General features: G+C 38.9%; 1 protein-coding gene across 5 annotated transcripts in view; it reads left to right on the top strand.

Annotated features, from left to right (window-relative positions):
- Positions 1-17388, top strand: part of virma (vir like m6A methyltransferase associated) — a 121738-nt gene that overhangs the window by 79983 nt on the left and 24367 nt on the right. For all 5 annotated transcript variants that reach the window (XM_041189286.1, XM_041189289.1, XM_041189287.1 and 2 more), the window contains 4 exons: positions 1136-1296; positions 1908-2004; positions 4103-4269; positions 11907-12229. In XM_041189286.1, the coding sequence (XP_041045220.1) occupies positions 1136-1296; positions 1908-2004; positions 4103-4269; positions 11907-12229 (748 nt within the window). The remainder of the gene's footprint in view (positions 1-1135; positions 1297-1907; positions 2005-4102; positions 4270-11906; positions 12230-17388) is intronic.

Below are 17388 nucleotides of genomic sequence, written 5' to 3'. Positions count from 1 at the left end.
ACAGGTTCTTTTTTTATATGGATAGCTATTAGTAGTACATTTTTTACTTGATGCTACAATCAGCTTGATTCAGTGCCTCCATGAAAGGAGAGGGGAAAGTTGAAAGGTGGGGGTATTAAAATATCCCATTTATAGTTGCAACAGGACATGAATTTTGCAAAATGCACTAGATCCTGATCAAGAGAAAAGACTTTTTAAAAATTGTTCCCATTTCATTATCAGCACCCTGAATACACTAAGCACCTGGTGAGTTCACTTCTACAATTATGTAGAGGATTCCAATTAACAAAACATTCTGGCAGATGCATTTGTGGGCCAGAATACTAAAGCTCTTCTAATAATCACTAAGGCTGCTATCCTATTATGATTCTTAGACTTTATTAATTATAAACTCATTTTCAATTTGGGCACATGCTTATTTAGAAAAATAAGCATTTTTCTGCTATTGTTCGGAATTCTCTTCCAGATAGCCTAACTCTACATTAACCTTCTGACTTCGAAATTTCCTTTGGAAGAAGCTCTCCAAAAAGACAGACCGCTGTTATTCGAGTGAGACATGCCATTGTTTTTTTTAAAGCAAGTAAATCACAGCCATTCATCCATTTTACTTTGCTCTACCCAAATATGTACCCATTTTAAACTCATAGCCATCACATCCAAATTTCTGATTCCTACATTACTCAAAAATTATACAGTGAGGTTGACATTGGGTGATGTGAAAATGCATTGAGTCCAATATTATCCTGACTTCAGTGCTGGCTGAAAATACCATTATATTCATATACTAACCTCCTACCATGAAGGCATTTATACTTTGCACTTTCATGTTATCCTGTCAGTTTTGAATGACATTGAGTCTGAAACTGAATGTGTGTTTGGGAATTAAAATATTTCAGCTGATTTTATTTTAACCTAATAGACTTGAGGACAGTTGAGTTAAATTTACAAAAATGAGCATGGCATCATAGTCTAGAAATGGCTATATTTTAATTGTTTATGATGAATGTTATGTAACAAAAATATATAGCATTTTTATATTCTATGAATTAGCCTTGATTTTAATAGATTTTAGAACTGTCCTGTTCCTAAGTGTATATGGCAAGATTTGTAAAAATATATTTCCTTTTTGGCATAGGAACTGTGTAAAGAAGATGATAGTTTTGACTCTTTATTAGAAAATGTTGTTGGATTGAGACAGATGTTAGAAACATCTCCAGATGTGTTGCCAGTCATTGTGCAGGATGTGGAGCCTGTCCTTCCTGTCTCAGAGTCTCTTCCAATCCAGTTTAACAACAGGTACTGGACCTATTTCTTTGAAACTATCAACCTCTGCAGATTTCAGTTGGTCACTCTTTAAGAGGGCCAGCAATATTTGCCATAAAATCTTGCATTGTTTAAAGAAAAGATCACTTCTTGCCAAGAAGGTGGTGGCTTTTGGGATAAGCAATTGCGTCCAATTCTTAAATTTGAGACCATTTTGAAACCTAGTTATGAGATACAAAAGAAACATTACAGATATTTTCTATGGCCGCGCCCCTAAGAAGCTCTAATTCTATAACAATGTCAGGCTGTTCAACACGACCTCTGTTGATAATTAAGATGTTCCCAAGTGGTCCATAAACATTTTAAACTTTGTGTCAGTGATCTCTCTCTACCTACATCATTAAGGTTCAGGTGACTTCACACCTGAATTATATTGAACAACTAGAATCATTTGTGGTGAAATCATAATATGAAACTTTGCAGTACAACTGATCTTGCGGATCATATTTGAAATACTATTTGAGTATTTTCGTATTCTGAGAAAGGAATATTCTTTGAACTTTAAACAATAAAATAATTGTTCGTCAGCCAGAGTTCCTGTTTCTAGATAGGACAGAAAAAATACATTTTGTTTTTTATTCTAGAACTGCATATGTGTTGGCAGATGTTCTGGATGACCAGCTAAAGACACTATGGCTTTCCCCATTCCAAACTGAGGAGCTTGACACAGATTTGGATATGGTAAGTACAAAAATTAAAAATTATATATAAACTATAAATGGCAGCTGGTGGATTTAAATTCAATTAATTAATACAAGTGGAGTTTACTAGTCTCAGTATTGATGAACTTGAAACTATCGGGTTGTCTTAACTCATCTGCTTCACTAATTACCATTAGGGCTGTGAAGAAGTCATATGGACTCGAAATGTCAACTCTGTTTCTCTCTCCACAGATGCTGTCAGACATACTGAGTTTTTCCAGCATTTTCTGTTTTTATTATATTAGGGAAGGAAGCCTGCTGTTCTTACCTGGCCTGGTCCAAATGTGATTTGAGACCCACATAATGTGCTGACTGCTCTCTGAAATGGCCTTACAAGCCACTTAGTTATACCAAACCACTACAGAGAAGTGAAAAAGGAATACTACCGGATGGACCACCTGGCATTGACCTAGGCACTGGAAGCAACAAGGGTACAACCTGCCCAATCAACCCTGCAAAGTCCTCCTTACTAACATGTGGGAGAGCTATCCCACAGACTGGTCAAGCAACAGCCTGACATTGGCTGTAAGTTATGATTTGCTGAGTATGATAATGTCCCAATTCCCCCATCTCTTGGAATGTTCTGTCCCATCGGCACTATGGGTGTACCTACACTAGATGGACTGTTGCAGTTCAAGGAGGTGACTCACCACCATTTCTTCAAGGGCACATCCAACTCTCACATCCCATGAAAGAATTTTTAAAAATATGTAAAATACTTGATAACAGGAGAAAGAAACAGAATGCATGTGGACATGCATATACATATTTGGCAATGTGAGAAATACCAGTGCTGAAAAATGGAACATTTTTCAAATTTGAGCATGTCCAGTAAGCAAAGCATAGATTCATTGTAGAATTAAAATTGACCTCTCCTGATAATATGCTGCAAGTCTTCAGAACAAAATCCCAACAGTGTTCAATTTCTATTTACTGTACCAGTTATGTTCGTAATGTTTCAAAGGAAACTGCCAGTTTATGGGCAACTCTGTGTTTTATATTTATGCCTAATATTAACCAAACTGTCTAACCAAATTTATTTCATTTAACTTGCACTGGCCAGTTCTCCCAGTATTTTGCAGTAGTGGTAAATCCTGAGCTCTTCTGATTTCTTACCTAAAATATCAATTACATTTTGTTGCAAGCTAACATTTAAAAATGGGGTTAACATTTTGAGTCTGTATGACCCTTCTTCAGAGCTCTGCTGAGTTTTTCCAGCATCTTCTGTTTTTATTTCAGATTTCCAGCATTCGCAGTATTTTGTTTTCAGCATTTCATTTTTAAAAACTGTCATTGGTTCTGTATTGACCACTGGGCTTACTTAATATATTAGTGCTAACGTGGTATGAAAAGGAATATAATCAGGCGGTACTCTTTTAATATTAGTACTCTCACGACCATCACACCAGAACTTTATACTAGGAGTGTTTGGTGTTTGACTAAGAGAAGCTGCTGCTAGTGTCAAACTAAAGGCAGTTTGTTTCCTCAGAGACTTTGGCCATCCTTCAGAATGCTGTCAGTTTCACTCAGCCTGTTGGTATAAAATGCATGCTAACACCTTCCAGACATTTTCCAATTGCTCAATGTTAGCCTTTTCCAAACTAATGGATAATATTTTTTCTCTTCATTTTGTGCTGCCACTCATTATTTTGCAAATCTATTGAAATTCTTTAATATTCAGTACTGGATGGTTGGTACATGCAGTTGGCCTCGTGTTTCTAGTTTAAGAGAAGGAAGATTTTTAAAAAAAAATCAGCCACAAGTAATCCTCCTCGAAAGTGTGTATGTATTCGTGTCCAGTGAACTGGATGATTGGCTGTGACAACTTTTGTGTTCCATGTAGCCTACTGACCTCACAGGCACGACTTGAGCGAGGTGGGGAAAGTATGCTCAGGAGAAGTCAACGTAATGTCTTTGAAGAAGGGAAGAGAACAAAAGCAAAATACTGCATGGATGCAATGGGCTGAATAGCATCCTCCTGTGCTGTTAAGACATTGACATTTAAATTCCTATGTACTCTCCCATAAGTCATGATTAGGTGCCATGCATTAATCAGTTTGCGGTAATGTTCTTTTCAGGTCAAGGTTGACTTGATTGACTTAGCTGAGAAGTACTGCTGTGATATGGACCTGAAAGCAGAACTGGAAAGGTCATTCCTTTCAGAACCCTCATCTCCTGGTGTAGCCAAGGTATCAAAAGGCTTTAAACTGGGAAAGCACAAGCATGAGACATTCATTACTTCCAGGTGAGCTGTCAAAAGGTGAACCTATTTGTTTGAACCACAAGGTAAAGAAACTAGAAAATAGTTTGATTCTTGTAGGTCATCAGTATACTTCAGAGAATTATGCATATAACTTTTGAATATAAAACATGTTTAGAAGAGTTATGATAGTGATTCTAACTTACTATCTACTTCTATGCACTGTTGTACCAGTTACACAGTTGCAACAATTTAACATCTCTATTTTCATATATACCTTTTTAGCTCTTTAAAAGGTTTTTTAAAATTCCACTGGCTATTTTGGGCAGATAACTCTATTGTCAAAGACAAATTCATGTATCAAAAATGCACAACTTAGAATGCATCAAATCTGTCCTATTGATTGGCCCTGGCTTCCCTCAGCAATGATAATCATCAGGTTTGATTATTTTTTGTTTTCCTTGTGATCTAGGAATCTATTCCAATTTTTGTGGAAAGTAATACTTTACAATCTTAAATTTTATATAGTTAAGTTGGAGATCTGGGCCTTCTTTCCCCCCTACTCTCTTCCCCCTAATACAAGCTGTTGAGGGAAGGTCAGTAGAAAATTCGAAACTGAGATTGATAAATTTTTGTTTGCCAAGTACATTAAAGGTTATAGAACCGGGGCGGGTAGATGAATTTGCAATTATAGATCAGCCATTTCTTAATTAAATAGGCTTGAGAGGCTGAATAACTTCCTTCTATAATATTAGCCCCCTGTCCTCTAGTTGTCCACTCCAACATTAAGTGCTTCCACTTTCATTATAATTTCCTCTAAGTTGTGATAATTTGATTTGTTTAGATCAGGAGTATTCATGATATGGCCTGTGGCTCTGGGCACCTGTTGCAGCCTTTTGGCGAATCTGGTGAAAACCTGCAACCTTGAATAAAATCTTGCGTGCAGCTGAAAGTATTATGATGTTGTAATTTGACCAAGAAAACACACAATTCTATTGATGGCTTATGAGCAGCAGTTTGAATTAAAAAATATACCCACCCTTCCCCTTTTAAATAAATGTCGGGTTTTTAACTTAATGCCATGCTTCACGTTTTTTCCTCACAAAATTTTTTCTTTACCAATGTTGTACTTATAATTTAAACCTTAACCTTAAGAAAAATTCAACAATGCTCTTATGCACCTTGCAATCAACTGTGGTGAACATTCCAGCACAATGCTACTTTAGCATTTTGACCCAAAGTGTTGTTAAAGAATAGGGAAAATAATCTCAATAGAGGGGAACATCATAAAAATAACTGAATGCTATTGTGGAAAACCTCTGTGCAGGTGCTGGAAAAATATTTGTGCTAAAGTGTATCCTTGTTCACCTGTTTATAAATTCAATCTAAAGAAGATCTTTGCCTATTTCGACTTCAGGCCCTCCTTCACTATGTCATGAGAAAATAACTGGCTATAATTCTGAATGTTTTATTCCTAATCCACGAATATACCCAAGTAACTTCCTTTATATATTTACATTGTGTCTTCCTCCACACCAATTTTCTTTTATTGGAGACATTGACTGCCTTGGAGAGTTGTTCCATGTGTGCTGGCAGCCCTATGGTACTTTTCCCCAGATAATGGTGCTTCATGTGTGAGCCTGAAAGTTGTATGTTGGAAGCCTCTTTGACAACGAGGCAATTAGTTCAGCCCAATCCTGTCTAAAACAAGCAATCATTTCACAGTTGAGCCCACAGCCTTTCCAGCAAGGGTCCATGACTATCAGTTGGGAGTTGGAATTATAGCTCTTTCTTTCATTTCCCTCCTCATCCTGCCTTCCTCTCATCTGATCCTCCTCTAGACAAAGGGACTGAGAATGTGCGTTTGATTCTCCATGTTGATTAGTTGTTATCTAAGTTCCATGGAAGCCATAGATTTCATAGAATCAAAGGAAAACTTAGCTGGAGGAAGCCTATGCCAATACTGGATCCTCATCTGAAACTATCTGTTCAAACCCTGCTTTTTCCATTTAAGCATTTAAAAAAATTATTTTCACCAATGCTTATAAATTAAACTATTAGGATATTAGCCTTTAACTCAATCGTGACTTGTGGTTAAGCACCCATGTTCTAATAACCTTTGTGGAAACATTTCTTTTATAACTTTTCTCTTCATTGGCCTAGTGATAAACCTGATTCTATGTCTCCTTGTTACTGTTCCGTCAATGAGCAGGAGCAACCTTTGACTACTTCTCAAATCTTTCATGATCTTAAGAGCCTTCCATGATATTTGATTCCCCATTGCTCTTCACTGTGCCACTGAAAGAAGCTTCAATATTTCAAATCTTGCTTCATGATCCCTTCCTAACAGCACTGAGAGTGTATCTACACCACATGGATTGTAGGGGTTCAGAAATGTGGTTCATCACCACCTTCTCAAGGACAATTAGGGAATGGCAATAATTGCTGACCTATCCAGCAACATTCACATCCCGTGAACGAATAAAAAAAGATTATTGTTGCTCATTCTTGATGTCAGTTTAGTGAGTCTTTGTTGTACATTTCTATTGCCTAGAACCGCTTGCACTTCTCCAGATTTATTGTGACTGATCTCTTATGCAAAATAAACACATATTTTTGCCTTTATTCCGCAGCCAATGTATAACCTAGAATTCCACGTGCCTGTTCTGTTGACTTTTATACCTACACTGGAACCTTTAACAATCTTTGTTAACTGTATCTATAGAGCTATTTGTTTGTATCTGTAGCTCTCTGTTCACAATCTTGCCATTTAGGGTACACTTTCTTTAACTGTTCTTCCCCTTAAAGTGACACCTTCACATTTCTATTTATTGAATAGTATCTTCCATCTGCCTGCCCATTCTTTTAGTCTGTTTATATTTTCCTGTATTCTTCCTCCATGCCTTCTAATTTGATATTGTCAGTAAACTTCCTGTTGTGCATATGTCCAACTTATTTGTATAAATGGAAAATAAGAGGTCCCAGCACAGTTCTGAGGCACACATCATTAAGCAGTTTGATGTGCATTGACCATTGCATTCCCATTAACTGGGTGATTTCCTCAAATTTAGCTAAAGTGATCAAGCATAATCTGCGCTTCACAAATCCATGCTGACTGTCTATGATTACAGTTGTCTGGTGTATTTTTTCCTCCCATTTTTGAATATGGATATAACATTTGCAACCCTGCGATCCTTTTAGCCACTATTCTAATTTCCAAAGATTTAAAGCTTAAAAACTTCACTGTCTCCCCAGCTTCCTGGGGTTCCAAAGGAGCTGGGTGTTGGCCATTTAGCTGCTGAAGCCTGTTCTGCTATTCATTGAGATAGATCATGGCTGATCTGTGATCCGCTGTTGCTCCATATCACTTTATGCCATTGGTTAGCAAAAATCTATCAATCTCAAATTTAAAATTAACATTTGATGTAGCATTTATTGCCATTTGCTGAAAAGACCACCTTTTGTACGTAGAAGTATTCCCTAATTTCATTTAAGAGGTCTGGCTCCAATCTTTAGGCTATGTCCCCCAGTTCTAAATGCCTGAACCAATAGTTTCTCTCTATCTACCCTATCGGCTTCCCTTTAATAGCTTGGAGATTTGAGTGAACACCCATTAACCTATATTTCAGGGAATACGACTCTAGTTTGTGTAATCTTGCCTCGTAATTTAACTCTTGGAGTACAGGTATGATTGTGGTAAATCTGTGCTGCACTCCCTGCAAGGCCAATATATCATTCCTAAGGTGTAGTGTCCAGAGCTTCAGGTGTGGCCTAACTAGGGTTTTGTACAGTTGCAGCGTAATTTCTATCCCCAAGTATTCTAGTCACCTAGATATGAAGGTTATCATTCCAATTAACCTTTTTGATAATTTTCTGTACCTGTCCATAACATTTTAATGATCTGTGTACATGGATCTTCAAATCTCTTTGGACCTCCACTGTTTCTAGCTTTTCACCATTTAGAAAGTACTCTGATGTATCCTTTTCTGGTCCAAAGTGGATGATTACACACTTGCCAATAGTGAAATCCATTTGCCAAAGTTTTGTCCCATTTACATAATCTAATAATATTTAATGGTAATTTTATGCTTTCTCTACACTGCTTATTATGCTGCCGATCTTTGTCATCAGTGAACTTGGGTATGTGGCTTTCTATCCCACTACTTATGTCATTAATAAAATTGGTGAATAGTTGAGAGGCCCAACACAGATACCACCAGCATATTCTGCCGATTTGAGTAATTGCTCATTATCCCTACTCTTTGTCTCTTCCTGCTTAGCCAGTTTCCTAATCAGGTCAATAATTTACCTCTAATTTCTTGAGCTTCAACTTTAGCTAATAGTCTCTTTAGAAGGATGTTGTTGAATGCCTTCTGAAAATCTATATTAATAAATCCAAAGATGTTCCCACGTCTACTGCAATAGTCACCTCTTCAAAAAATCCAGTCGGGTTCCTCAGGCATGACTTACCTGGCTTTATATACTGGCTTTCTCTGATTAGCTGAAAAATTTCAAGATATTCTTATCCTTAACTGTAGACAAGTAATTTCCCAACAATTGAAGTTTAGCTAACTGGTTGAGAATCCCCTGTTTTCCCTCTCCTATTTCTCTTAAATAGCAAATGACAAGCAATTTTCCAATCTAAAGGAATGGTTTTTGAATCAAACAAACTTTGAAAGATTATGAGTAGAGCATCTGCAGCATTCTCACCTACTTTCTTGAAAACCTTGGGGAGGAAACCATCTGGTCCTAAGGCTATGTCACTCTTCATTTCCGTTATTTTTTCATTACTATTGTTTTACTTATGTTAATTTTGGTGAATCGCCCTTCCCTGGTTAAGCATCAGCTTGCTTGGGTTGTCCAGCATATTATCCTAGTCCTCCACTGTAAACAATGATGAAAAGTAACTATTCAACATGTCTGCCATTTTCTCATTTTCATTGATACCATCACTGTCATTTGAGATGCATATCTTCTGGACCAGGATAACTTTCCTTTTTAAATGCATTTACCTTCTAAATATCTCCTGTACTAACAGTTCCATATCTTCCTTCAGTATTTCTACCATCCCACCTCCACCATCCTGTCTAACCACTGAGATATAATACTTGTTAAGCCTCATCGTTCTCAATATCAAGTACAAGATAGCCCATTTCTCTCAAAGTCCTTCATCCTTTATTTTAAGTACTTTAAAATGTCCTCACAAATGAAGCAAAACAAGTGAAAGGAGGTATGTCACGTGGCCATAATTACATAAATATTAGGGCCAGTTCAAACAGCATTCGAAGAATCTATTGGGCAGAATTTTGCCCCCTTTGTGGGGGTTATGTTCAAGAGCAGGCGCGCCTCTGATCGGTGCCCCCAATCAGGGCGATCCGTCATTTTACGGGGGTGAGCCAATTAAGTCCCACCCAGCATGACGTCTGCACGGAAGCGCTATGCGCTCCCTGTGCGGGCAGGGGGGAGGGTGGGGGAATCCCTCAGCCAAGAGTGCGCTCTTTCGTGCATGCGCACGAAAGAGCGCACTGATCTCCCTGAGGCAAAACACTTTAATTAAATTTTTAAAAACCTACATGAAACTTCATCCCGCCCATGGATGAGGTGTCATGCTTTTTCTAATGCCCGCCCGGGCTCCTGGCCTGCCCGCCAACCTTAAGGTTGGACCGGCAGGTCCATTAATTACTTAAATGACTCTGTCATTGCCTCAGTTGGCCATTGACAAGTCTTGGGCGCACGGCTGACTTTGCTGAGCCCCCACCTACATGAAAATTTAAATGGGGCACGGTGATGTCAGGAGTTCACACCGCATGTCTTTTAACATGTCAGTGAGCAGGCCCCACCCCCCGCTCGCTGATGGGAAATGCTGGCCATTGTCCTGGTTGCATGGTTGCAAGAATCATGTAGAAGGAAAGGGTTAAGCAAAATTGCACTTTAGGGGTAAATTAGTTGGATTAAAATCAACCCACTGTACCCATAGCAAATTTATACTAAAAAAAAGTGCTTATTCACCTGCAAAACTTGAGTTTAAATGCAGTCTATAGTAATGGGAGCATGATTTCATTAACTTGTTGACTGGAAGTGTAAAGGCCCTACGTAAAATAAGAATATAAGAACATAAGAAATAGGAGCATGAGTAGGCCATTTGACCCCTCAAGCCTGCCCCGCCCATTCAATAAGATCATGGCTGATCTGCCCCAGGCCTCAACTCCTCTTTCATGCCAGCTCCTCATAGCACTCAACTCCCCGATATTTCAAAAATCTATCTACCACTGGAAGTATCAGTGATCTAGCCTCCACAACTCTCTGGGTTAGAGAATTCCAGACATTCAGTACCCCTTGAAAGAAGTAATTCCTTCGCATCTCAGTTTTAAATGAGTGTCCCCTTATTCTGAAACTATGTCCCCTAGTTTGAGACTCCCCCACTAGTGGAAACATCTTCTCAACATCTACCCTGTCAAGCCCCTCAGAATTTTGTACATTTCAATAAGATCACCCCACATTCTTCTAAACTCTAATGATTAAAGGCCTAACCTGTTTAGTTGTTCTTGATAAGTCAACCCCTTCGTCCTGGGAATCAGCCTAGTGAATCTCTTTTGAACTGCCTCCAATGCCAGTATATCCTTTCTTAAATATGGGGACCGAAACTGTACACAGGACTCCAGGTGCAGCCTCACCAACACCCTGTACAATTGTAACAAGACTTCCCTATTTTTAAACTCCACTCCCCTAAATTCCATTAATTACTTGCTGTACCTGCATACTAACATTTTGTGTTTCATGCATAAGAACTCCCAGATCCCTCTGTGCTTCACTTTTTTGGAGTCTCTCTCCATTTAAATTATAATCTGCCTTTTGATTTTTCCTACCAAAGTGCATGACCTCACACTTTTTTTCTACATTAAACTCCATCTGCCAAGTTTTTGCCCACTCACTCAACCTGTCTATATTCCCTTGCAGATTCCTTATGTCCTCATCACAACATGCCCTCCCACCTATTTTTGTACCATCAGCAAATTTGGATACATTACACTCTGTCACACCTCCAAGTCATTAATATAGATAGCAAATAATTGAGGCCCTAGGACTGATCCTTCTGGCACTCCACTAGATTTGAGCAGTCTCAACTGAGTTTCTAATGCATGTGGGCCATAACACAATTTTCTCAAACTTTGTACTAATTACAATATCATTTAGAGAAACGGCAAATTGTTTGGTGTAGAAAATGCAAATGTCTAACTGGAACAGTAGGAGGAAGAGTCTAATTGTAAGAAGAGTCTAGACAGATTATTTGCACAGTTGGCTGATGTGGTCTCTAGGTAATTAAAATCAGAAGGCACTCCATTTCCTAGTGCTATTATCTTCTGTTTTCAGGAGACTAAAATATATGAAACTTTTTTAAAAAGTTCTAATTTGATCTAAAATTGAAATTTATCCAGCAGATGGAAGGCCACTGGAGGATAGTTCTGAAAGATGAGATTGTTATGGAAATTTGACTTTTATAGAAATTTAACCATCTTAACTTTAACTTTGAATATAATCACTTAATGAAAATATAACTAAGGTATATTTTCTCTGTAAAGTTCAAGATAAGTTTTATTTGCATTTTTAAGTGATGGTATGTGTAACAGCATTATAGAGTCATTTTAAATTTTTCTATCATCTATTTCTGAATTTTATTTTAGTGGAAAATCTGAATATATAGAACCTGCTAAACGAGCCCATATAGTGCCACCTCCCCGAGGTCGAGGCAGAGGGGGATTTGGGTCAAATTGTAGACCTCATGATATATTTCGGCAACGGAAGCAAAATACAAGCAGACCGCCCTCAATGCACGTAGACGATTTTGTAGCAGCAGAATGCAAAGACGTTCCCTCCTCTGGCCCACCCCCAGCAAAAAGGACAAATAAAGGACCTCAGAAAGCTCCTCGTGGTGGATTTTCTGGAAATCGAGGACGAGGTGTCTTTCACAGTCAGAACCGTTTCTTTTCTCCACCTGCTCCCAAAGGTTTGTTAACTTTTACCATAGACTATTCCCATGTCATTTAGTATGATTCTGAACAAATTAATATCTGTTTATTTGCATTTTTAAAAATTCATTTAATACTTCATAAATAGCAAGAATTATTTTCAATAGCTCAGTAGAGTCATAAGGTTAATTCCCTTAGATTGCAAAGTAGCTCATAAAATTCCAATTCTCAAAAAAAGGAGGATAAATCTGATCTAGGAAACAATAGGCTGTTACATCATCATTGGTAAGATGTTTGAAGGGATCGTAAGAGATATCCTTTATGATCGCTGGGAAAGATAAGAGGCCATTTGAGATGCTCAACATGGCTTTGAGGAAAGAAGGTTGTTTCTTACAAAGCTGATTTGAATTTTTTGAAGAGCTTACTAGTTTAGTGACTGAGGGCTGTCTGATTGACAGTGTCTATCTGGACTTCCAGGAAGCCTTTGATGAAGTAACTTTAGTGAAGCAGTTTGAGATTGAATCTTGTGGTATAATTGGGAATTTGAAATTCTGGATTCAGAATTGGCTCCAATTCTACTGCTAAAAATCTGTAGTCAACAGTTGTGGAGTACCTGGATGCAGGTGCTCGTGGTATCCTCCAGGACTGGTGTTAGGCTTGCTACTATTCACTGCTTTTGTTAATGATCTGGATAGTGTTGTAGTGGCTATGATTGGTATGTTTTCAAATAATATTAAAATTTATTCAAGGATTAAGAAAATAGAAGGGTACAATCTAATTCAGAGATTTTGATCAGCTAGAGGTATGGACCAAATGATGGTAAATGACATTTAAATTAGATAAGTGTGGTGCCGTGGATATAGATAGGACCAACATATAACACATTTATCGTTTACAAGGAACGAAACTAAAAGGAGTTGAGAGAGGAGAGTATCGAGGTGTTAATGTGCATAGATTACGGAGGCTTCACAAGCAGTGCAGAGGAGCTGTAGCCAAAGCAAAATGGGTTGTATTATTAGAACCCTTCAGTACAAATCAAAGGACACAATTCTGTCATTATACAAATCATTGGTCAAACCATATCTGGAGTACTGAGCCCAGTTTTGGACCCCTCAGATGGTGGATAATATATGGACCTTGCAAAATGGTTCAGAGGAGAGTTAGAAGAATGATTTCTAGCTTAAATAATCATATTTACTCAGGCTTTAAAAGTTGCATCAGTTTAACAGAGAAACATAGACTTAGATGTGACCTGATATACGTATATGAAATAATGAAACTATGACTGTTGATAGATTATTCCAGTTTGACAGATTGTGGAGAACCAGGCACATGCACTTAGACTACAAAAAAGTAGGAATAGCCTAAATGTTAGCTGCAGCATTTTTCCAAGAGTAGTGAGCCTCTGAAATGCATTGTTGGCTTGCATGGAGTGTGCTGACTCTGTACATGCCTTCTAGAGGGAGCTGGATCGGTTCTTAATTGGGGCAAAATTGCATGATGCAGAAGGTAAGTAGCTCAGCAGTTAATGGACGCATGGCCAATGTGATCACCTGGATTCGCTTCCATTGTCTGAGGGAGCTGGGGAAGAATTTTCCAGAGTTTGGTTTTCCTCTTTGGTCCTGATTAGCATGCATTTGTCATACTTACATCCATTTGTTGAACAATAGTTCTTTCAGTGCTTATAGATGTGCTCTGAAAAGGCATCTATTGTGGACAGTTTAATCAATATGCACAATTCATGGTAATTTTTTTCCTACTTTGAATCAAAATAAATGGCTCCATCTCTTTGTATACTGTTACCCTCCCTTTCCAACCTGCCATCACTCTTTTCCTCAAAAAAACACTGTTGATTCATCTATCCTTGCGCCATCTCCAATTCTCCTTTCCTCTCCAAAGTCCCTGAACGTGTTCTTACCTCCTAAATCTGTGTCAATCTTTTCCACAACTCAGTGGTTAAAGTGTGAGGTCATACATTTAGGGAGGTCAAACAGTTACAGGGATTCCACAATAAATGGGAATATACTAAGAGGGGTAGATGAAGTGAGAGATCTTGGCATACAAGTACACAAGTCCCTGAAGGCAGCAGTTCAAGTAGACAAAGTTGTAAAGAAGACATATGGAATGCTGTCCTTCATTGGCAGAGGTATAGAATATAAAAGTAAGGATATAATGTTGGAATTGTATAAAACACTGGTGAGGCCACAACTGGAGTATTATGTGCAGTTCTGGTCACCACATTACAGGAAGGACATAATAGCTCTGGAGAGAGTGCAGAGGAGGTTTACAAGAATGTTGTCAGGGTTAGAAAAGTGTAGCTACGAGGAGAGATTGGATAGGTTGGGGTTATTTTCCTTAGAACAAAGAAGGCTGAGAGGTGACTTGATTGAGGTGTACAAAATTATGAGGGGAATAGATAGAGTGGACAGGATAAAATTGTTTCCCTTGATGAAGAATTCTAGAACCAGGATAAGTGGCAGAAGGTGTAGGGGGGACATGAGGAAGAACTTTTTTACGCAGAGGGTAGTGGGTGTCTGGAATTCGCTACCCGAGTTGGTAGTAGAGGCAGAAACTCTAAATTTGTTTAAAAAGTACCTGGATCTGCACCTTAAGTGCTGTAAGCTGCAGGGCTATGGGCCACATACAGGAAGGTGGGATTAGAAAGGGCACCTGGGTGTCCTCAGGCTGGCATGGACAAGATGGGCCAAATAGCCTCCTTCTGTGCTGTAACTTTTCTATGGTTCTCCAATCAGGTATCCACTCCTGCCACAGCACTGTAATGGCACTAACCAAATCATAAATTACATCCTCTTTGACAGTGACTATGATGCACTGTCCCACCTAATTTTTAACCTTTCTAAAAGCTTTAACACTATTTGACCATGCCATTCTCATCCAATGATTCTCTTCCATAGTCCAGCTGATTGGGACTGCCCTCACCTACTTCCCTCTTACCTATCCAATAACAGCCAAAGCATCACCTGCATTGGATTCTCTTCCCATTCCTATTTCTCTTCTACATGTTGCCTCTTGGAAACATCATCCAAAGACATGACACCAGGCTCCATGTGTAAACTGGTGATACCCTGGTCTTCCTCACAACCACCTCTTTAGACCCTCTACTACCTTTGTGTTGTCAGGCTACTTGTCTTCTGGTCTTGGGCGACTCCATTCCCTTGCCAACAATTCGATCCCCTCTACCTGTCCACTGCCTGAGGCTGAAACAAACTGCATGCGAACATAAGCATTAGGAGGAGGAGGAGTAGGCCACGGCCCTTCGAGCCTGCTCCGCCATTCACTAAAATCATGGCTGATCTGATTGTAACCTCAACACCACGTTCCCGCCTACCCTCATTAACCTTTCACCCCCTTACTTACCAAGGTTCTATCTTAAAGATGTTCAAAGATTCTGCTTCCACCTTCTTTTGAGAGAGAGAGTTCCAAAGACACTCAACCCTCTGAGAGAAAACAATTCTCCTCATCTCTGTCCTAAATGGGCGACCCTTATTTTTAAACAGTGGCTTCTAGTGCTAGATACTCCCATAACAGGAAACATCCTCTCCACATCAACCCTGTCAAGACCCCTCAGGATCTTATATGTTTCAATCAAGTCACCTCTTACTCTTCTAAATTCCAGTGGATACAAGCCTAGCCTGTCCAACCTTTCCTCATCAGACAACCTGCCCAATCCAGGTATTAATTTAGTAAACCTTCTCTGAACTGTTTCTAATGCATTTACATCCTTTCCTAAATAGTACTCCAGATGTGGTCTCACTAATGCCCTGTATAACTGAAGCATAACCTCCCTACTCTTGTATTCAATTCTACTTGCAGTAAATGATAACATTCTATTAGCTTTCCTAATTACTTGCTATACCTGCATACCAGCCTTTTGTGATTCATGCATCCTTGGCGTCCTAATTGACCCTGAGCTGATCCAATATCCTCTTCATCACTAAGACAGTCCACTTCCACCTCTGTAAATCACCAGTCTTTGCCTCTACCTCAATTTATCTGCTGTTGAAATCCTCATATATGTGTTCGTTATCTCCAGACAGGTCCATTCAAATGCTCACCTGGCCAGCCTACCATCTATCACCCTCCATAACTTGAACTCATCTAAAACGATGATGCTTTTATCCTAACCTGCAACCAAGTCTCAGTCACCCACCACCCTGTGCTCACTGAGCTTTCTTGGCTCCTGATCCACAATGTCTCAACTTTACAATTCTCATTCTCATGTTCAAGTTTCATGGCTGCAATCCCCCTTTATCTGTGATCACTTCCAGCCCTAGAACTATCCAGGAACACTGTATCCCTTCAGCTCTTGCGTTTTGTGCATCCCCCATTGTCTATGTCCATCACTGGTGGCTATGCCTTTACCTATGTTTTGTCTGAAGCTCTGAATTACTTCCCTAAAGCAGCCCTTCTCTCTCTCCTCCTTTAAGAGTTTTCTTAAAACTCATGTCTTTAGTCAAGCTTTTAGTCACTCATCATAATGTCTTGCTCTTTATCTCAGTGTCAGTTTTTGTCTGTTAATGCTCCAGTAAAGTATCGCAACAGAGGAGAGCCATTTAGCCCTTTAGCATGCTCTACGTTTCAATGAGATCATGGCTGACCTGTGACCTAACTCAGTATACCACCTTTGCCCTGTATCCCTTAATGCCTTCAGTTAACAAAAATTCATCAATCTCAGATTTAAAATTAACAATTGATCTATCATTAATTGCTATTATGAAAGAGAGTTCCAAACATTTACCACCTTTTGCACGTAGAGGTGTTTCCTAACTCCTGAAAGAACTGTCTTTATTTGAACTATACCCCCAATCCTGGACACCTCAACCAAACCAAATAATCTACCCTGTCACCTTTAATATTGTGTAAAAAATTCAATGAAATATAAAAGAAAGGCTCACATTTATATAGAGCTTTTCACGACCACCAGACATCTCAAAGTGCTTTACAGCCAGTGAGGTACTTTTGAAGTGTAGTAAGCGTTGTAATGTGGGAAACACCACAACCAATATGAGCAACCCGCTCCACAAACAGCAGTGTCACAATGACTAGAAAAAATGTTTTGTTGTGATGTTGAGGGATAAATATTGCACAGAAGACCGGGGATAACCACCTTGCTCTTCTTCAAAATAGTCTCACCCGAGCAGGCAGATGGGAACTTGATGTAATGTCTCATCAGAAA

Source organism: Carcharodon carcharias, chromosome 6 (genome assembly GCF_017639515.1).
Source record: "Carcharodon carcharias isolate sCarCar2 chromosome 6, sCarCar2.pri, whole genome shotgun sequence".
Lineage (NCBI taxonomy): Eukaryota > Metazoa > Chordata > Chondrichthyes > Lamniformes > Lamnidae > Carcharodon > Carcharodon carcharias.
This window is presented reverse-complemented; position numbering and strand designations above follow the sequence as displayed.